This window comes from Salminus brasiliensis, chromosome 19 (assembly GCF_030463535.1).
Source record: "Salminus brasiliensis chromosome 19, fSalBra1.hap2, whole genome shotgun sequence".
Lineage (NCBI taxonomy): Eukaryota > Metazoa > Chordata > Actinopteri > Characiformes > Bryconidae > Salminus > Salminus brasiliensis.
The window spans coordinates 14,810,337-14,833,056 of record NC_132896.1 but is presented as its reverse complement, the minus strand read 5'-3'; the positions used below and the strand labels follow the sequence as shown (position 1 = coordinate 14,833,056).

General features: G+C 41.5%; 1 protein-coding gene across 6 annotated transcripts in view; it reads right to left on the bottom strand.

The window, feature by feature from the left end:
* Window positions 1-22,720, bottom strand: part of mtus1a (microtubule associated tumor suppressor 1a) — a 33,139-nt gene that overhangs the window by 6,947 nt on the left and 3,472 nt on the right. For 2 of the 6 annotated variants that reach the window (XM_072664164.1, XM_072664163.1), the window contains exons 2-8: window positions 20,208-22,002; window positions 19,390-19,621; window positions 17,282-17,452; window positions 14,798-14,902; window positions 14,294-14,401; window positions 5,651-5,880; window positions 737-803 (exon numbers count right to left, since the gene is read on the bottom strand). In XM_072664164.1, coding sequence (XP_072520265.1) covers window positions 737-803; window positions 5,651-5,880; window positions 14,294-14,401; window positions 14,798-14,902; window positions 17,282-17,452; window positions 19,390-19,621; window positions 20,208-21,869 — 2,575 coding nt within the window. In that variant the 5' untranslated portion in view covers window positions 21,870-22,002. Of the gene's footprint in view, window positions 1-736; window positions 804-1,878; window positions 2,502-5,650; window positions 6,534-10,863; window positions 11,570-14,293; window positions 14,402-14,797; window positions 14,903-17,281; window positions 17,453-19,389; window positions 19,622-20,207; window positions 22,003-22,720 lie in introns of those variants that run through there. The other 4 variants (XM_072664166.1, XM_072664165.1, XM_072664167.1 and 1 more) reach the window with 4 other exon arrangements.

The window sequence follows — 22,720 nt, the reverse complement described above, 5'->3', positions numbered from 1 at the left end:
AAATATTATCTTAAAAAACATCTCTGACCAATTATACCATTTCTGTAACTGATATCTTCATCATAGAGAAGCTAATCACACATACTTCTACGCAGACTGAATCTAATCACCTCCTCCACCTCCTATAACTCAACATAATTAAAAGGACTCCTACAGTAACTGTCCTTCCCTACAGACATAAACAGGGTCTTGGCCTTGGGGTGCTTGTGCATGCCAGGGCAGAGGCCTCCCCCAATGGTGTCTGGAGGAATGGATGTAGAGAAAAATGTGCATCTCTGAAATCCCTGAGGGAAAAGCAATGCTCCAATGACCTGCCATATTACAGGGCAGTAAAACAGATAGCTCCCCCTCCCTACTCCCGTCCAACCTAACATCACTAAGGGTTCACTGGTTGGTCCATGGGTAGTGGTGGGTAGGTAAAATTAAACAGAGGAGGATGAAAAAAAATTTAATTACAGGACAGAAGGGGAAGCCAGGCCAGTCATAGTGTTATTGTATGTGTGTGTGTGTGTGTGTGTGTGTGTGTGTGTGTGTGTGTGCACACCCACTGTCCTGCTCATTGATTACTTCCACTTGTGACAAGCAATTGGTTTACTAAAGCCATCCACCAAAGGCAGTAGTTCTGTTTTGCCTTTGTTTTGCCCGCCCCCCCCGGCTAAAAACAGAGGGCTGTTATACCAGGTTGTAGATACAAGTTTTTGTAATGACATAGGCAACATAGAGCCTCAGTACTCACCAAGTTCCTCACGTAGGTTGAGCAGCTCTCGGGAAAGCTCCTGGCGTCGTTTCACTGCTTCTTCATGCTGCACACAGAGGGGGCGAACCCACATCAGAAGCATGTATGTATACACACACACACACAGTTTTAGTATGTGATTGTATACAGGCGATCTTATGACATGACTTCAAATTTGCCTGTTTAAAAGCTGTGGTGCTTTTTTTAAAGTGTAAAACAGCACTGTGTGGTCAACTAATCTAATCAGTTCAGAGGGACGTTTTTCTTCTAAAACATGCTATTCATTGGTTCAGATTTGCAGGACTAAAAAAAGATCCAATGCCTTTTCCATTCGATTAGATTCATTAAATCAGAAAAAAAAAAACATTATATCAAATGCACCATAGGATAAAGACTGCGGTATCCACCAGTATATGTGTGTGTGTGTGTGTGTATATATATATATATATATATATATATATATATATATATATATATATACATACACATACACACACACACATATACTGGTGGATACCGCAGTCTTTATCCTATGGTGCATTTGATATAATGTATTCAATTCTGCATTATCCACAACCATCCATCAGAATAGGGGAGGGCCTTGGCTAAAACACAGCAGAAAGAAGCATCTGAACAGAGTAACTAGTTTCCTCTTGCAACTGTGTAAAGCATGATGTGCAGGGTGGTATAATTAGTCTCCAAATCCCTCACATCCCCAACCAGTTGGTTTTTGCTTTCTTTTAAAAGTGGAGGGCAGCCCAGCCACAGCCACAGCTGCAGTGCTCCAGTCAGCCTCCCAAAAAGACGCAGAGGAGATCCAAAAAACTGTCTGCTGGCTTTTCAACCTGTGCCTTCCCCCGCAGATCAATAAACTCCACACAGAGCCATGCATCTAACCCAAATGCAGACTGATTACCACTCAATTAAAAGCCCTGGCTGAGCGCACGCAATTGCATGAAGCCGAAAAAACAGCAGTCAGCGTCAGGCGTCAGATGGTGAGTCACTTATAAACTCAAAAACCTCACAAGCTCAGATTAATAATTAAAGCAAGGGACAGCCTGGGCATGCTTTTGTTAAGGCATCTACTGAGATCCCCTTTCTTGTCCTACCCTGGTCCCAGAGGAGAAGCTGAATGTCTTTACCCTGGGTCCTGCGCAAGGATCACTAAGGCACTCTTTGCTGCCGGAGCAGCCCATCGTCCAGCAGTCCTCTGCAGTTCTGTCCGGTCCAGAAAGGCAGGGGGGACAGCAGCCCAGGTGGAGGAACCACCACCACCACCACCTCCTCCACCTCCCCACACAACTGCTCTCTCGCTTTACATCAGAGGGATGCCTGAATAAAGCCCTTCTATTGGCCCCGGCCTCCACCAACCACTCGCCTCTCAGTGGCAAGCTCTTACCGTAACATTGCTAATAAAGGAGCATCGGGGGAGGAGGCTGCACTGTGCACATGGGCAGAGTGTCATTGCCAGGGGGGGAATTAAATAAATAAAGGAAATAAACACAGCAGTGTGACAGCATGCTGATCGAGTGGCACTTACTGAAATGCTGTACGTTATGGGAGAAGAGTGCGCAATGACCTTCCCACAGGAGAAGAGATGGAGAGAGTGTCTCCTCTTTTGTCTTTTACTCCAGTGCAAACAGCAATCAGTGCATTACACTATGCACCTCCTCACATGATATTGCATATTTTCTATATTGTGGCATTAGGGCAAAAAACACACGTCTCCATTTTTGTCTTTTTTCACATTTTTAATAATGTGAATCTGGAAGTGGTTCTTTCCATTGTGTCAAAATTTCATGACAACATGACCAATAGAAATGCTTCAAAATGACTTGGAATAAAATGTTTGTACCTTGACTTCCATTGAAAGGAAACAATTTAGGAGATGCAAGGTTTTGCATGACCACAACAGTAGGGTATAAGTATTAAAATAGTATAAATACTTTAATATATCGTCAATGAAAAACACCTATCTCCTTTTTTGTCAGTTTTCGTCATTTTTGTGAACCCCGAAGCTGCCCAGTACACCATGTGAACAAGTCTGGATGAATGGACCAATAGCAATGCTCTAAATTACTTGGAATAAAATATTTTTCTATTGACTTCCATTAAAAGTTACAAAGGCTTTTTCCTTCTCCTGTAAAGTTGTCATTTTGGAGATGCATGTTTTTCATTGGACAGCGAGAATATGCAGTTTTTGCATGTAGTTTACAGCAAAACCGGAATATGTATCGCATATGTATACAGCTTAAATGCTTGCTACCTAAAGACAATGAGCTGCCATTATGGAGCTGGTCTATTTCTCAAAGTCTCTGTCGTCGCAAAACATTTTATCACAATGCATTAAATGTCTCAATGAGACAAAATCAATACTAATGATAAATGGTAAATAAACTGTATCAGACTTCAGCCAGAGCAGTCCTACAGAGGGAAACAGGATCCCAGTCCCTAGCCATGCATTTCTGCGCAAATGAATACAGTCAGTGCAAAAGCCACCGCTAGACAAAATGAACATGCAGCCTCTAATCGTAAAATTATGGCAACATGCTGAGTGTTGACAACTCTTTGCAAACAAGTGATATGAAGCAGCCCACTCCACCTTTCCAAATGCCTGCCTGTGCCTGTAACCATATCGAGTCAGCAGCTGTACATTCTCACACAGACACGGCAAAGCCCAACCCACTATTCTTAGGCTAATGAATGTTTAACAGATTCCACTGCAGAACATTGTGTTCTATTCCATTCAATCATACATGTGCTGACGACCCTTATAACTGATGTTAATGCCGGTTAAATGTGAATCAGAATCAGAATCTCTTTATTTCACCAAGTATGTTACCCATACAAGGAATTTGTCTTGGTGAGAGCAACACGCATGACAAGTAACAAAGAAACACAGAACACAGTCTTAAACTAAAGGAAAATGACACTAAACAATAAATAGGGTAGGGGATAAATTAAAAAAAAAAAGTAGAAAGTACTAAAGGTAATAAAGGTAATAAAGAGCTGAAAAATATATTTACAGAAAAGAAAAGGACATCTGTACAGGTGTGCAAATAGTCATAGTGCAACATAGGCAGAGTGCAAATAACTGTTCAGTCCGGTTTGGTACAGTTCAGTTGTAAGTTTAGAGGTTTACAGTGGGAGGTGACCACTGTGATTGAGGAGCGCTACAGCTCTGGGGAAGAAGCTGTTAGCATGACGTGTTGTGCTGGTTTTGATGGACCGCAATATAGGTGTGGTGGTTTTCCCTCAAAATGCAAACTACATATTAAAAGTGTAGACTAACCCTCAGAGGAAAAAACCTCTTCACTAATCCATATTCTTTCTACAGTTTCTCTGTTCCAGGATACGTCCAGTAATCAATACCACCACCACCCCAGCACCCCTCCGCCCATGCGAACACATACAAAACATCAATAGAGGAATAAAAGCATTACTATCAGTTCTCACAAAATTATTTCTGGACCACCAGTGATGTAAAAAATACAAAACATGCACTGTATAAGTACTCCCTTCATATGAGCTGCACTGTGTCAAGAGCAGTGATGTCAGAGAGGTTAAGCCTATCTGAGGGAGCAGATAACGGATAGCAGCGGGTCTCTGGGAGCTGCCGAAATTCACTGCCAGCTCTACTCTCTCCTTAACAGGTCAGAGAACTTCAAGGCACATGAGTGTGCTTATCAAGGACAGCTCTCTAGTTAGAGAGCTGGGAGCTCAGGCTCTGTGGGTTCCAAATGAACCCCTGTGCATTAAATATAACCATGTTCATAAGTTCAGACTTTCTGTCAGAGACAAAATTGCTGTTTATATTAGTACATGTAAGAGATGCCTACCTTATGATTGCAACAAAAAAATCTTCACTAACCCTTCAATGGGCTCAAAACATTGCCATGTTCCCAGCCCATTTACAACCCTGTTATTTTGCCTCTGAACAAAACATTTCCATTTTACGTTAGGCCTGAGAAATAACTGCACAGCACAGCTAAGTCTGGGATTAGCTTTTAGGCTTGTACCTGCTTGCTTCCTGGACGTCTTCCGGTTAAAACTTCTGCCTTCTCTGGTCAGCTTTTTGGCTTTTATCTGGCTTCTGTGCACCATAATGTCATCTCTGATCAGCCTAGCGTTCGCTTTTGGCCTTTTTATCCTTACTTCCATAAGGGAAAGGAAAGGCTTTTGCTAGTGGGCTGGGTGCATGCAAATGTTGAGGGCATAAAAAAAGGCTCTGTTTAACTTGTGAATTTTGCTGTTGAAGGAGGAAATAGTGGTTGAGGTTCACAGTGTTTCAGGTTACAAGTGGATTGGTAATCAGTCAATGTATTAAATTCCATAAATATTTGAAGCACTTTGCATGTAGTATTGTGTTTATTAGAGAGGTGTGGGTAATGGGATAAACTTCCTAGAAACCTACTCATGGAAGTTGATTAATGTGCTAGGAGAGGGCATCACCACAACAAACACAGCAGAGGAGTGCACGCTCACTAGTGCCTGCACACACTCCCATAAACACCACATTCCCCTTCCATCATGCATGCATGCATGCATGTATGTATCAGAGCCAAAACAACACGGACTGTGTCAGGCTCTAAATGACACAGCCAATTAAACCAAAAGCTTTTCTTCTTCGTCTTAATGAACTCCTCCCCCATTTTTTAGAGTGAGCATCAACATACTATCCAGAGCCAACAGAATGAATACTTAAGCCACAGGTTCCTAACCCCTACCCCTAACCCCCCCTGTCCTGCACATTTTAGAGTTTTCTCTGCTCAAACACTCCCACTCCTTATCTCAAAGTGATTAATGAGCTGATAAGTAAAATGTGTGGGGGTTCCACAAGGCCAGGACTGAAAACCACAGATTTAACTGCATGAAATACTGAATACCTATATGTAAGAGACACATCCTGCTTACCTCTGCACTAAGGTTTTGTACAACCACAGTGATTGCTTCAAATCTGCGGTTGCTGGCTATGAAGCTGTTCCTTAGATGTTGGATTGTCAGGTTCTTCTTTTCACACAAAGCCTTAAAGTACTCCACCCCTCGCGGCTTTGTCTCTGGAGGCACCAGGTCCGGCTGGCCGTTGGTCTGGACCTGCTGCTGCTGCTGGTTCCGAGTGGTTGTCTTTGCCTTGTTCTTGTCAACTGTAAAAGACAACCCATTTAGCGTGGCTACAACATTCAGCATCCTTTCCACCCCGAAGCTTCATGCATCTACTTTAACCCCACTGTTATGTCTGCTGATCTGAGCCAACATCCACAATCTACAGTTTAGTAGCTCAGAAGAGAGAAGTCAGGAATCAAATACGAGAGCTGAATTAGATTGCGTCCATCTCCTGATCATATCTCTCACTCTCTGGCCCATGCCAAACATCAGAGTGCTCTTATTTTAGCATGGCCCTGCCATAGCAGTGTTGATTTACATCAGGTTTATAAATACAACACCAGGGCATAATAATGGCTAGAATCCCTCGGACAAGACATTACCGGTGAGCGGAGAGGCCACAAACACCAAAGGCACCTTCACACCTTCACTAAAAGTCTTTAAAAAGCACAAGTGGTGAATGTATGCCTTTATAACCAACATATCTCATCAGTGATTTGCAATCTCAAAACTGCCAACTTTCATTTTCTTAACTTTCAAGGGCAGCCAGTGTAAAAATGATTATTTACACTTATCTATTGGTCCAATTTTCCGACACAACTGCAGGCTTCAATGCATGTCAAAAAGTAAGATGCAAATATATTTTTGACACTGAACACCAATAGCCTGCATGAAGGCAAGCTGTTCTGTATGAGCAATTATGTAACAGCTCTAAGAGGACACGCTGGAAAGGGCATTTCTCAAATGCCACTTTAAATGAGGGAGTAGTGAGACCCCCCCCTCCTTTCACAGGGTTAGACATTCATAGCTATACACTATTGTAAATAGAAACACAGATCTCAGAACAATACAACTCCATTTGTTTGTGTTGAAAAGGATGCTAAACATAAAATATACTACAAATAAAGCAAAAACTAAATACTGGAAATAATGCAGAAAAGAGCGGAAAGTCATTGCACAAGAACACTTCTGCAATTGTGTGTAATGACAGTCTTGAGGCTATTGGGTTTCCCAAGCCTTGTATCAAATGATCATTGCAAAATTAATGCCATTAAAAATTCATATAGCTACATAAGGTGGGTAAAAACACAAAGGGTGATGCAATGTCTGTGTGAAACCTGAATGTTATTTATATATACATAAACTATTAAAAAATCCAGACGTTTCTCAATAATAATAATAAAAAAGATTATATATAATTAATGAAACATATATATATATATATATATATATGTTTCATTAATTATATATAATCTTTTTTATTATTATTATTGAGAAACGTCTGGATTTTTTAATAGTTTATGTATATATAAATAACATTCAGGTTTCACACAGACATTGCATCACCCTTTGTGTTTTTACCCACCTTATCATATATATATATATATATATATATATATATATATATATATATATATATATATATATATATATATATGATAGACACATATGGATATGGATATATAATTAATACATACATCTTATATAATCTGGTATCAGTGAGCATATCATCTAGACTATTCTTGGTACACACAGCAGTGGAGTCACACTTTCCACCTATACACCCAACACCCAAGCAAATACTTAAAGCCCTACCACGTCTGTTCAGCTCCAAGTTCTCACCCATTAAACAAATACAAACTTACCACATGTGATGCAGAAGCAGAGGACACTGCAAACTTCCCAGTTCTAGAGTGTCTAACAGTTTACTGACAGCCATCATGAGCTCAGGAGTTTTTTTTTTATTATTATTTAACCAGCTGTCCATTTGGACATGCTGCAAGGACACTTGCATAACATTTGAATATTCTTGATGAAACGTACCCCATTCCAGGAGACCAAATGGAGCTCATTACAAGACATCTGGATGGTGAACTGATTAAAGAGAGAAAAACATGAACCTTCTAAATCATTTTCCAGAAGTGAAGTTATGCGTTACAGTGGCCTTCAACTGTTGTTGTAAGCAGTGTGATGAGCAAGGAACAAACTATGAAAGGGCTCGATAATTCAAACCATACAGTGTTCCATTGCATATGAAAGCAAATGCCTCCGATGGCTCCCTCTGCTGGTCATAATTTAGAACTTCACAGCAGTTTAGTGTTTTCACGTCAACAGACAAACAACTGCCATGTGGATCAAGAAAAATATAGGTCAGAGATTTTTAAACCAGCTATTCCAAATCACAGTGATTCTAAAACTGAGACTAGCTCTGCAGTAGGGTTGGGCAATATGACAATATGTATTGTCTTTTCTGAGCATATCGCCAGTACTTCTACAACACTGACCAACTGCTTATTTCATTACGGAGAGAGCACAATTACTGCTGGTTAAATCTTCAGTACAGAAAAGGTTAAATGTTAATTTTAAAGGATGTCGTCATCACTGGTTCTTTTTAGTCCATTCTAGCTCAATAGAGGTCAAGAACAAATAAATATCACGCACCCCTACTCTGGAGCTCCGTCAATCACACATTCCAGACTATTTTCCACACTATTTCCTATCCCATTGCTGGAAAAAAATAATTAATTATATTAATGAAATTTGTTTCCCTTCAAGAAGAATCACAAAGGCAAAATACTCTTACCTTAGCAACTAAAAGAAATGCTGATTTCAGATTTGACCAGATTGGTTCTTCCCTACAGAGTGTAATTACAGTGAAGCACCCTGACCCCTTTCTGTTGGCAAGGAGGTTTGATTTAATCCATCTTCACAGGGGGTCTTTGGGGAGTATTTTGCAATTTAATATGCACGGTACTACAGGTGCCAGAATTACACTGAGGCTTCAGAAACATGTCCGTCAACTAGATGATGCAGGCGATGACGAAAATGACTATTATTAAACAGTATAATCCTACACTACCCAAGCATTTACATTTATGGCATTTGGCTGACACTTTTAACCAGAATTACTGACATTTGATATACAGGTGTGTCCAATGTAGTGTTAGAGGGGTCTTTTCGAAGGACTATAACAGGTGTGTTGTGGTGTGCTTATACGGCTATGGAACCTAACCCTAGTCTGCCACAGAAAGAGTGGTGTAGGTACCCTCTACACTGATACAGATACCATTCTGGCAAGTATCCATGTTTTCAGTATTTATTGGGATGCAGAGGAACTTCAATACTGTAAACAAAGTCTGGTCCATATTCACCACAGCAAAGTGGACTGTGCTTTCTAGAACTGATAACTGCATGCATTTATAAATGATTAATGCTCATCTCCACCTGAATTATTCAGACAGGCCTGAAAAGCAGAAATGCTCAATCCTTTCTGCCTCAGTCAAGACGTCCATAGCAACTGGTAGTTTACAGCTAAAGGTCAGTCCCACGCAGTACAAAGAAACTTCTGAAACAGGTCCAGGCTATGCTCTGTATGTATGTGCAAGCCTGTGGAGAAATTGCTTAAATAATCATCAAGATTTTGATTTTAATGAAACAGTTTTCCACTATTTGGCATTTCTTATGTTAGAAATTAGTTAAACTAACATAATTCATTATATGTTCACATGTTCACTATGATGGTATTATTGGATTATGGTCACAAGCTGGCTCAGGGTTGTGGAAATGGCCTGAATACTAAGGTAGTTTTAATCCAGTGTTTTTAGGAGTGTGAGTAGAAAGCAAATTAGGTAAACTGTATGTTCACAAAAACAGCATTTTGAACTTTTACCATAATTACTGATAATCTGGGGAAAACCATATTAACCCTAAAACAGAATATGTAGTGCATTAAAAAAGAGACTCTTAACAGTCACAGAAGAAATGACATAATGAGCATTCATCATTCTCTTGTGCCACTAGGGGACAGCTCTACCAGTCTGTGTGGGTAGCTTGATTAATTCAAAACACTTGTTGTGCCATTTGTCTTTCAAAATGTAACAGAGCAAAAAACAAACAAACAAACCTTAATGAATATATAATATGGAGGGGATACTGCTTCTCATGACATCTATGCTATGAGATTAAGGTTATGGTTTCTAAGAAGAGGCATTTGTACACTGGGGCTGATCAATCCTGAGAACATCTGGTAAAGGGCTGAGCATAATATTAAAATGGTTAAAGCCAAGTAAGCCACTATGCCAATGACCAGATCAACAAAATTAACATTCATTACCTGAAAAAAAAAAAACAGCAAAATCTTGTATCCTGATGGCAAATTTGCCATGTTACCACTATGAAGGCAAAGCGGACACAAAATTACAATGAGCATCCCATTTAATCTTGTCTAAATGCATCATTTAGTAAACCTGAAAGACTCTCAGGTCTACATTTGTGTTCTACAGTAAGTAAACTACAGCACATGACACAAACAGGCCTGGATTACCATGGCCATGGACGTCAGGACAGGCAGGAGTACCATCAATAAAGCTTTATTTGCGGGACATATTTAAACAAGTGAAATCAGACCCTGAACCTTTTCATAAATCACTTTAAATATAGCTCATCTCATAGTCCAGCGCAAGAGGAATAATTATGGTCTTGCTCAGACAGCCCTTATTTGGCCATTCTCTATAAAAAGGAGAAGAATGACTCCCATAAACAATCTCTGATGAGCCTTTTTTTCTATGGAAATGTTTCCAACCCAGTGACTACATCCCAAAATAACCCTCCTTCAAGCTGTTACTTGAAAATTGGGTTTTTAGACCTCGGTCCCTACATGCACACACTGGAAAAACAGCCAACAAATGTGATGTAAGCTGTAAGGATGATGATAATAATAATAATAATAATAATAATAATAGTAGTAATGGTTTTGCCACACAAATTAATACACAACCCCAGCCTAGAATAGCTTCCTGACTATTTTTGGAGAGTAAGCGGGCACCTTATGGACATGTACACAAGCAGCGAGCATCAGATACTCTCTAGCAGTGAGGGTAAACAGCCAGACTAAAAATAGCCTCAAAAACATCAGAGGAGATGGCACCTTGCGATCATTCCAGGGTGCCTTATGCATAGCCACGGAATATTCACCAAAACAGCATGATTTTTGGTTTTAAGGACACACTCGTGGAAAAACCAACCTGCTCGAAACACCACCGTGCTCTTCTTGCAGCCAGACAGCAGCTGGAGGCTTCGCAGTAAGCCTTTAGCGGTCAGCTTCACGTGGATGTTGGAGAGGGAAAATTTGGGAGAGAACAGCATTTTGCCGGTCCAAAAAGACGCGTAACTAACAAGGCTTTTCACGCAAAACAAAAAGAAAAGCATTCAGAGGAGCAGATCTGGTGTGAAGCCACATGCCGACGGCTCAATGCATCATGAAATGATTTGCTGGAGGACTGAAATGTAGGAAAAAAAATGCACTGAAAACACCAAGGGTTGCAAATAGGTGAAAAAAAGACTCCCCTACTCAAAACAATGTCAAAATATTCTCTTTTTTTTTTTTGCCAGACAAGGGGTTTTAAAAAAAACGCAGCCCCCTCAGACAGAAGCAATGAATGCAGACAGGCTTAATCCAGCGATCAGAGACGAAGCTTCTAGGCAAAGCTCAAGCAGCATCTCTCCATGGTGCTGCTACTATGGAGGTGGAGGATGCTAGGGGAGAGAGGAGGGAAAGCAAGAGGGAGGAGGGGAGTGGGAGGAGTTAACGGTAGCACCTCGAGCTGTGACACGCAGCTCCCTCTCTTGCCTTCCCACACATGCTTGATCGCTCGCTCGCTCACTCACTCTCGCCTTCTTGCGCACGAGGGAGGGCAAAAGGACAAAAATGGTGGGAGTGAAAGCAACAGCTCACAGCAAAGAGTCATCTGCTGTAATGCTGAATTCAGCCACGCTGGCCCCTGCCTGCCTCCTCCATGAATACAACCAAGAGGTTTTAGCCTATGTCGCACAAAATTCTACAAAAGCACTCACATGTTCCACCAGGAGCAGGATCATACATGCTTTTGCCTCAGTATTATTAAATGAGGGCATATGCAAATTAGCACACTTGAAAGAGGGCAGCTTTTTTTGGCGATAAAATGACACTGAATTATGAAGCCATTGATTCTTAGGCAAAAAATAATAATAAAAAAAATAAATCAAATATGGATTCAAGAACCTCTTTACTTCACTACCAAACATTTACAAGTGATTTACAAAAGTGCTTTGATGTCCACTTAGAAATCCACAGGTACACTCTTAAACATAGGTGATATATAAATAATTTTTGAGCAATGCCAGAGAAGAACCATTCTCAAGTGAAGGCTCTTTACAAGCCAGCTCTTCTCCAATACGAGCATGATTCTTAATGGAACCAACCTTCTTTGGCATCACTTAAGGAACCAATTAAAGCATCTTTGTTTTTTTAAATAGTGTAGATATGCTATGGTAGATACTGCCAGAATTTGGAAACTGAAAATTTTAACAATACACAATGGTTATATAATAACTGCAATCACGCCTTTTAGAAACTGCAAGACTAACGTTCATGTAAGCGCTCTTGAAAGAGCCTGTCTTCAGTATGCATTTGAAGACTGTAAGAGACTCAGCTGCTCAGACACTGAGAAAAGTTGTTCGCTCCGCCACCTCTGTGACCGGTCACAAAACCCTGCTGACAAAAAAAATGTTTTTGTTCGAGTTTGATGGTCTAGCTGATCTACAAGCATGATTAATCTGACCAAGTTAAGCAAGCAGTATGACTGAGCCAGACCATGCCGATCGACCAGCAAGCTGATTTGGAGCTGGATTTGTTAGCAGGGAAGTGTGTATGCTATGTGTATCTAAATCTACTGCCCAGGTGTAATGCAACCCCACTGCTTTACCATACTACCTAATGCACTGAAAGAAAATCTATATATTTAATCAAAACTAAACTATTATTACTGCTTGAGCTACAATTAGATTCTTATATTCATAGTTTCACATCAAGACAACTGCCCCAGAGTTTCAATGTAAAGCATCCAGCTGGGTGCACAAAAACAAAGCCTGCACCCCAGTGGGGCCATAATCCCACATCTTTGGCAAGACACTGTTTATAAGGAGAATATGTGGGCAGTTGCTGACAGCATGCATGCCTACACAGTCCAAGCTGCTGTCCAAATCCTAAAGACCATATTTCCAAAACAAGCATCTAAAATCAAACCTTGGCTCTGCAAAGTGTGTAATTTCACAAATTCCAGAGGATATGTAAAGATCGGAATGCAAGAGCACAAGCGCATTCTATTAAAACAAAACACTGAGACACAAAGTAAACACTCATTACAGGCAAAAAGAAAGAGGAGAACTTCAGTGACAAGTAAAGTGCTACTGTGAGATTTTTATGGAGAGGAACGCTTTTAGGAAGCCACACTTAAAATTTCATTTTATGAACGTGCAGTACACAAGCAAGGTTCATTTTTACACACCGCAAGACAGAGCTTGCCAGGAAGATAATCAACTGCTGAAAGTAATACAACTCCCTACCCTAGCCTACGCTCTACCAATTACTCACAGATCAGTCAAAAGTCAACTCTAACAAATCAGTGGCGCATTACTGGTCATTCATGCAAATCATATTACTGGAGGTAACTCTTTATTGTATTACCAATCAATGGAATTAACTAAACAATTAAAGTTATGGGATAAAAAGTGGACATACTGTCCAGTTTTGGTGAATCAGTGCTTACTGCAGCCTCAGCTTTCTGTTCTTGGCTGACAGAAGTGGAACCCAATGTGGTCTTCTGCTGTTGTAGCCCATTTACGAGTTGCAGAGTGTTGTGACCTTTTACTGCTTAATATTATCGTAGCTTTATCATAAAAATAGACAAATGGCAGCCCTCATTTCAAGCCCAGCACCAGAGTGTCTTGCGCGCAAACAGTGCAGCGGTCTTGGCAGCAGGCTGTGCAGTGATACTGGCTGTGGCTGCTTTCCTCGTCTCAGCTGTGTCATGCAGGCTTGGCAGCAGCACTCTGTCCCTGCACTGCTGAGACGGCAATTTAGCAGAGCCCACATAGAGAAACCAAACTGCCACCACATTCGTATGGCAAACCACAAGCACAGAGATTTACTACGGACTGTTTCTCGCACAGAACACATCCACATCTCACTCTGGCAAGTGCTAGAACACAGAAATAGCAAGGGTGACTGAGGCGATAACAGTAAAGGGACTTCACACAGTCACTGGTGTCATCTGTATTCTGAGATGGTTCACAGAGTTGAACTGATTTGTGGTTAGGAATGGAATACATAGTGCCAGTGAAAACAGTATTAAAATGCCTGTTTGTACATATCCAGATACATCTCAACAACCCTGTACCAAAGTCATAAGACCTTTAACATATGCATTCACCCTCAATATCGTTGGGGCCCTGATATAGGGGGTCGATAAGCGTGCAGGGGCGGGGCTTAGTAAGGCATTAGCAGGGTAGAAAGCTACCCTGGCGCTCAACCCAAGTTGAAAAATAACTGATTATTGAAAGAGTAAATTAACGGCTGTGCGAGGGTGTGTGTGTGTGTGTGGGGGGGGGGGGGGGGGGGGGGTGTTTTTGCACTACCTGATAAAGCCCCCGTGGGTCGAACATGCCGTGGGGAAGCAGGGGTCTTCAGAACATTGGATGCAGACCTCACAGATGCTTGTGATGACAAAGAGGTATTCTTGCTTCCTATTGGACAACAGAAAAGCACAGGGTTGAAGAGAGCTTTTGCAGTATTTATTAAGGAAAAACAATAAGTGCAAAACCTCATCATTACTTGGTCTAATGAAGATTACTAGAAGAATACTAGATTACTAATGGACTCACTTTGATGCAGGATAGGTGCAGTATAATGCAACTACAGTTGAAGCCTTGAAGATGACCTATATTTCTACATGAATGCATAAGCAGACTATTGCCACAAAACACGAGTGGGCAAACACCAACTCATAGACCATACATGAAGGTCATTTATGGGATAATGGCAATAATATAGTAAAAGGAGAATGCTTGCAGTGTTAAAAAGCAGACATGTCCACATGAATGGACATGTGGTGTATTCCTTTGGAACATGTGTGTTCTTACCCGATGATGAAGCTCTGGGAGGCAGACTTTGGAGCCTGGTCCTTACTGAAGCAGTTCTGTTAGTAGGGGGTTTCCCGAAAACCGCCGAAGAAGCCTCCACAAAATCTGAGAACAGACATATATAATGTGTTTGCCTTCTATAAGAAAGCTTCTCACAGCATAGCTATTGTTTGTCACACTCCAATGTTTCAGCAGATGCTTGTGTATGCAAGGATTTCGTCAGCACAAAGGCATTCATGATGGTTAGTGGGTAAAGTAGCCCCCCTCTGAGTAAAGTTCCCCCTCTTGCTACTGCCATGTTTCTATGGCAACATGGTTTACACTATAACTGCACTATTGTTTCTGGTATTAGTAATGTTTTAAAGGCAGCGATCCAAAAGCAAGCCCCAGGAGTACTTTTACTGATCTCAATGCAAGCGAGAAGCTTCTAACAAACAACACAGCTGCGTGAAAAAGCACATACAGTACGAAACAACTGCAACAATTTAGCTCCATATGTTCTCAGATAGGGATCAAACAAGTGACTTACTTTTCCATGGGTGAGCCTTAGGCTTCCCATTACAGACTGCTAACAAAGGAACGATACAGAAGCGATAGGATCCAATGAGGAGGCATGTCAACAGAGTGAGATCGCACTGAGCACATGCACTGGACTGGGGAATCAGGGTCGAGTTGGTGAAAACGTGCACGGAAAATTCGGTCCAGGTGCAGCTGCGGAGGCCTCCATATGCTGCCATGATCTTATCCAACAAGTTCAGCAATGCACAAAGAAAACCGGGCGCTCCACTTCGCACTGGGCTTCGGTGGTCATATTGTTCTGTGTCTTTTTCTAGCTTCCCTCCAAGTGAACTGGAGTGGAACAAACCCTGCCTCCAGACATCTGGGACTGTGCAGCCCCGTTCATAGAAAAGCATGGACATCCACCAATGAGGGAGCAGCAGGGTAGTGAAGATGCTCAGGGAAAAAAATAAAAGGTCTCTTTGTCTGTTTGGGGATCCCCTGCTCTGTCTGCAGTGACGAAATTGGCCTACATTTTAGTTGTGCTTGGCTTCAGACGTAAGAAGAGACAGGACAAGACCCTGACTTTACGGTCACAGGCAATTACTACAGTTAAAAAGGATTTAGTTGAGTGACTGACTGATCTAGGTCTCTGTCTCCTCCACATCCAACTACAGAAAAACTCAGGATGCTACGGTAGAACGTAAAACTACATGCACTTTCTTTACTAGTCCTATCATAAGGCCACAAGAAGACTCCCATGTGAATCTGTGGATATTTTACATGAATTCATTCAAATCTAACTGCTGAGGATGATTAAATCCTGAGGGAAGAATTTAAGACCTTAGATTAAGGATGTCATCAACCAGCCTGGAAAAGTAGGTCAGGATGTGCAAGAATAAGGTTGATCCTGCCAGCGTTGACTGCGGATGTGAAACATGTAAAAAGCTTAAGCAGAGTTTAAGCAGAAATGTCAAGTCTGATACATGATGTGTACTCTACTACTCCACTGGCAGTAGCAACAAGACATGAATGAGTTCAGTTTGCCTTTTGTAGTGACAGCCTTTCTATTTCAGTAACGGTTTCAAATGGCAGTAAAAGGAATGCAGGTGCTTTTCAACTACTTATCTTTGTAGCTGCAAAAGATTCCGTTTGTAAGGCACATTACACATTGGGTGCTATTCATCTGTGAGGACAATGTTCTTTAAGCTATAAACTGCAATTAAAACACATGAATTAGGATTGTCCACCAAGCTAGAAGTACGGTCATCTCCAGTGACCATATAGCATGTATGAAATAACACCACTAAAGTGAGGAGGTTATGCGTAAGTAAATTCTCTATAGTGCGTATGATGGTGTCCATCTTATTATATGCTGTGCTTATGTAAGAGAGAAACAGACAAACCTTTACGACTGTGCAAATATATTATTATTATTAATAATAATAATAATAATAATAATAAGTGCTTTAATCAGGGCTCCTGAAGGGCCGATCTCCAGCACAGTTTGGTGTTTTCTCTACTTAAACAAACCAAGATCAACTCATCTCTAAATTTGCAGATAGTAGTTTGTTTAAAGAGGGAAAGCACCAGATGTTCAAAATGAAACTTAATTAGCCCTGGCACATATGTACTAGTATATTACATATAGACAAGGAACAATATGTTTTTTGTAACCAGCTTGTTGGTTGTGGTGGATGTCAAACAAATGATCTGGGACTTGTGAAATCTGACTGGATAGTAGTCCATTTTAGACATGCACATAAGCCAATGGAAGAATTACTTACTAGGACTATTACCTTATTAGGCAGCACAGAGTAAACCCTGCAGAATCCTCAGTAATATATAGTACACGATTTTGTACACAATCACATTCAAAAGACATGGCAACACTTCTTTGTTTTATCTAACAGAACATCTCTCATATCCACTGGCTGTAGTATAATGCAGTTTAATAACCTTTGGCACAATCCCTTAAAGTCTCACCTGGTTTTGTGTGCCCACTGGGTGCACTGGTGCTCTTGATCTGGGCTCTTGGCTTCACCGGCAGCTTTGAGGCTGAATTATGTGGGGGAGCAGCAGTTAGCGAGAGTCTTGGATGAATTCCTCCCGAAGCCTCTGCTCCTGTACCCTCAGCTAGCCGCATTTTCGGATTCCCTACAAAAGGAGAGCGAGTTGAGCATTACCGATTCTGTTCTACCCCTGTCCTCAAAATCCCCCTTCCTAAACCTGCAGGGCCAAACAGTGACAACTGGTGACCTCTGAAAATGCAGTCAGCGCACTCAATAATGTTGGTCAGACAGTGCAGCAGGTTCTGGCAACGCGGTACAGAACGCTCCAACAATTTTCCTCTAGTGGCATGTTACATAAAAAGAACACCACGTTCCCCATATGGCACAATACTGCAGAAAAAACAACCCAGAGATAATGGCCAGATGGAGGGCAGGCTGGAAGGTGATATTTCAGGACAGTCACAGTAACTGGGTAGATTAATTTACATGTAACAGACAGTGTTCTTGTGATGTTTTGCACAATTTTAGAACATATTGCTAAGTAATAAACCTGGATCCATGTCTGATTGACTACATTTTGTAAATAGAGCAGGTTCCTGTTTCTGTGTTGTCCCCCATTTTAATAGAAACATAGTGGAAAGCTGTCTTTTGCAACTAAAATAAAAGCTTTTATTTCCCTTGGTTTTCTCAGCCCACTGCCTTCTAGTCCAGAGTAACCAACACCACATGACTCATTTTCTTCAGTAACTACAAGAATGATCAACAAACAGAGAGGGGTGTGTGTGTAAAACCTGCAAGAGACTGTTAAGGTAGAGAAGGTACATCTGTATCCTCTGTTAGTCCCCAGAGAACATGACATAAGCTTTAGCCATTAGAAACAGGAAAGTCTATTGTCAAGAGTGTAGATCATTTGCCTCCTCATGGTGAAAATAAGAACTGCAGCCAGGCTGAAAATGTGAAGCTCTGCTTCTCACTGTAAGCAACTGACAAAAGTCAATGTGCTACTGTATTTGAGTAGTGCAGCTAATAAGACTTTTTGTTGTTTTTGTTTACTGTCCTCTAGGCTTGAAATGAAGCAATAGTGGTTAAAGTGCAGAATGTAAATTGCAGCTTGAAATAACTAAAGCAAAATCAAATGCCACACATTACAGATTGTACTCACCCAATAGCAGATAGTAACAGAAAATAGTATTTAAGGCTACATTTGCTTCAGGACTGGATTTCCTTTTTACACTCCAATATTATGTCCAGTCCTGTAACAAATCTAGCCTAAAATAACACACACACACACACACAGTTGTAATATGAGATTTGTTTTTCTATGGGGTAGCAGAGTGTGAGTAGTTTGAGGGTGATAGCCGACTATTACATGCTCATCTTAAGTGAAATGCTTCTAATAAAACAGCTCATTTAATGATTAGTAGTTTATAAAAGAAAACTACAATAAAAAAGTGGATCAAAATCAGCTGATCACCTTTAGTATCAGTAAATAGTTATACCATTTCTACTGTACCTGTTTAGCAACAAGTAAAATGCCAACTTTAATTGCAAGAGCTATGCAGCTATGCCTCAAGGATGCTCCACTTTAACAGTAAGATCATGTCACACAGGTGACAAATATCTCAGTAAACTGAAGTGTTACAACTGAACAGTTTAGAGGTAAACCACCAAGTTCTCCCTCTTCTCTTATAGGTGCCAGAAATTTGCAAGACTTTCCTATACAGATCTCTTTGAGGAGGACAACATGCCAAGGTGTTTAAACTAATCTAAACAATATTAAAGTTACAATGAACTTGCTGCGGAATGCCTTTACAACACAACACTTCCAGCTGGATCCTCCAGCGTCAGCACTGAGCATTTATTAGGTAATAACAGAGAGGAATCGATTACATAACCATCTGTAACAACTTTACATCTGCTTGTTGGTAAACAGTGACAAAATGAATGTGTGATGTGAAACAGAAACAGAAAAACATCAAGTTCAACATTCATCAAACGTACAAGAACATTACCAAGTCACAAAGTCAGTTTAATGCTCTATGTGGAGAACTGACTAGAACCACCTAAAAGTAATTTCCTCACCTCCAGACGTGCTCGCTTTGCTTCTCGGAGAAGGCATGTCAGTGGTGGCGCAACCATTTTTCCCTGCTGTGCCAGGCTTGAGCTTTGATGCAGGCAGAGGCGGTTGGCGAGTGTTTGCAGCTGGACCTCGAGCAGCAGGAGCACCTCCTGCCCTGGATGTCGATGGCTGAGGGCCAAGTCTGCCTTTGCTCCAGTCACACGGTGCCGGTTCTGCCAGCCGGGACGAGGGCGTCTGTAAAAGGAGATCCCTTTCAGTCCCATACTCCCACGAGAAAAGCCCAAAGTCTATGTGCCCCACACTCACTACAGTGTTGGCCATAACAGAGCAAAGGAATGAGCAGCGCTCAAGCTTACGCACGCTCAGAAGTTGCTATTGTACTACAGTCCTCTTGGGAATTTGGAAGTCCCTGCCAAGCCACCCCCCCCCAAAACCTCTATAAACACAGTGAGTGTACACATGGAATATATTTTCCAGACACTCTGAGCAACAAAGACGTAGTCAAAGTAGCGAATTAGCCAACCGAATTTGAATGTTTGACATCACGTTTGTAACTATAAATTGAGCCTCAAAAAAGAATTTTAGATTCTTTGCCCTGCACTTCTGCTGCATTTCATAATCAAGTCATGACTTGATTATAGTGTACGAGCAGCAGACTCGCCCTGCCAACAGCATTACGCCACAGAAAACAGATACCTCAATCTGTCACTCCATAGCTGATTTAAACTGAATATGCCAGTTTACAAGCACATAAAAGTGAGTTTGGAACAACCAAAACATACAGGTATCTTACAAATTCATACTAAACATTTTCACTCACTTTTGGAGCAGGCTTCACAGGTTTCCTGGAAATGCCGAGGGATGAGTCCACCTGCTTTACTTCTCCAGAAGAGGCACGTTTGTCTGCATGATTGGCTAAGCCAGTCTGATTCTGTACAAAACCTACAGATGAGCATTTCGCTGTGTTCGAGGGCACACTAACGTCCTTCTCACCAGATTCCTCTTTAGTAGCTTTCAAAGAGTTGGACATCTCAGACTGCGTACGAAGTCGGGACTTTGGAGCAGGAGCTTCATCTTGGCAAGTGACCGAGCGGACTCGTTTACCCACAGTGCCCTGAACCTTCTTGAGGCCATTACAGGCAGATGTGTCCGTGGGGTTGGAAGAAATGGCAGAGGTAGATTTGGTAGGAGACATCTTGGGTTGCATGGAATGGGGAGCTTTTGAAGCCTGGTTCTTGCTGAACTGGCGTGAGATGTTTGAGGATACCTTCACAACTGACACACTTGTTGGTTTTGAGGCACTGCTGGGTCTTGAAGCAACTTTAGATTTCACATTACTAAAGTCAGGCCTGGCAAACCTCTTGTTTTCAGACTTGTGACCTTTGATAGGTGCAGTCATAGGTGTTTTGGGTTTCTGCAAGACAGATGTTGGCTGTTCTTTTATGACATGTGCCACTGGACTTCCCAAGTCACTCTTACCCTTGTTAGGTGAGTCTGAAAGGGATGGAACACAAAAGGTCTTTGAGCCTAAAGACTGAATAGGAGTAGAAGTTTGGGCATTGCCACTGATGTCCAGTTCCTCAGAGGTCGCGAGGTGGAGCGTCTTTCCTTCAGCTGGAGTAGAGTGAAGGGACCCACTTGCGTGGGACAGAAACCTTTGCGCTTCTCTATTACTTTTGTTCCAATTAATTGGTGTGGCAAAATCAGAGCGATCAACACCTAGAACCAGGAGTGGTGACTTGTTCTCCCCTCCACGAGGAACCAAACAACCCGAAGTTGCCTGAAAGACTTCCTCTTCCATGATGAAAGTCTGATTGGTTGGCTGAATGAAGGTAACTCCAAGTTCTTGGTGTTTTGTGGCATTATTATTAACAAGGCCCTCACACACGTCAGGCAACAACCCAGGCATCATACCAACATCAGAAGAAATATCCGAGGACTCCTCTAACAGAGAGACACTGAGCAGTGGCTCAGACTCATGGAGAAAACTGTTACTCCTTGTTACCATCTCACCAGAGCTCACCGAGCTGCAGTTCTCATTGGAGTTGCAGCGCGATAGCTTAACAGAGCTTAGGACAAAGACCTCTTGCTCTGCAGAGTTCAGACGGGTCCCTGAGCCTTGGTCATTTTTCTGAACGAAAGGTCCATGGGTAACTGGGAGCACGGCACTTTCAGAATCCGCAGTGCCCTTTTGTAGGCCTGAGATCTTTAACGTCACACTTCGGTTACAGATAGCATAGTTTTTTACAAAATCCACCATGGCTGTGTTGTCTGGGTGCAGAATGATTTTTCTCATAAGGTTCTCCTCACCAATACAGTCCTCTGCCATCTCCACATCATCGGGGCTGTCTGTGCTGCCATGACTCAAACTACTGGTGGTTCTCAAGGAATCTGGGGATGGGTCCATAGGGCAAGTAAAGTCGTTTCCATTTGGGTCCTCCACAGAGAATGTAAGATGCAGGACCCTGCTGGGAACCTCCATGCCTTTGGCTGTCTGAATGATCTCCAAGTCAGAAGAGCTGACTTGAATATCCAAACCTCTATACTTTGACGTGGCAGACCTCTTTCCAAGCGCAGGTGATATTCATTGAATACTTTCAACAAAAGAGATGCACCTGGGGGAGGGGAAAAAGGATTTTGAGGTTTAGAAGTTACTTAAGACATTAAACTGTAAGAATTTGCGAGGACTTTTGTGTTGTATAATCCGTCCGGACAATACCTTTCTAGTAATGAGGATATGATACCCTACTGAATTTTTAATATCTCCAGGAACAACTGCATTCAAAATGTATAAGCAATAGAGCCTGGACACTATAGTCGTCACCCACAGTGGATCTTTCTTAAACCTAAAACCAAGAACGCTGCCATTAAAATATCCGGTTGGCTAGAGGAGGATAAGTTTGCATTCTTTAGGGACTTGAACATAGATTTCTATAACAATGCCTGTTATACAAACTCTATACATTTTTCATGGAATTGAAATTAACTGAATTCAGCTACACATGAAGAAACAAGATAGACATACCCTTAACATCAAAAACATCAGCAGATAGCTACATTTTACGCACCTTCATTTCCAGGCTACTTAACATGAATGTAGGCAAGTAAGAGAGTGGATATTCAATATTGTCCTTGATGAGCATTATTGCCCTCTCTCTTGACAGCACTGTTAAGACACAGCATCAACTGTTACTTGGGGTGTAATGATTCACCCATTACATAGTTCAGTGCTCAGTTGCTCTGGTTGGACAATGGTTAAAATTTCAAACTAATGATTTAATTATTCACAACATTTGTTTTAAAAAAATCTGTAAAAGGGTCTTGCATGTAAAC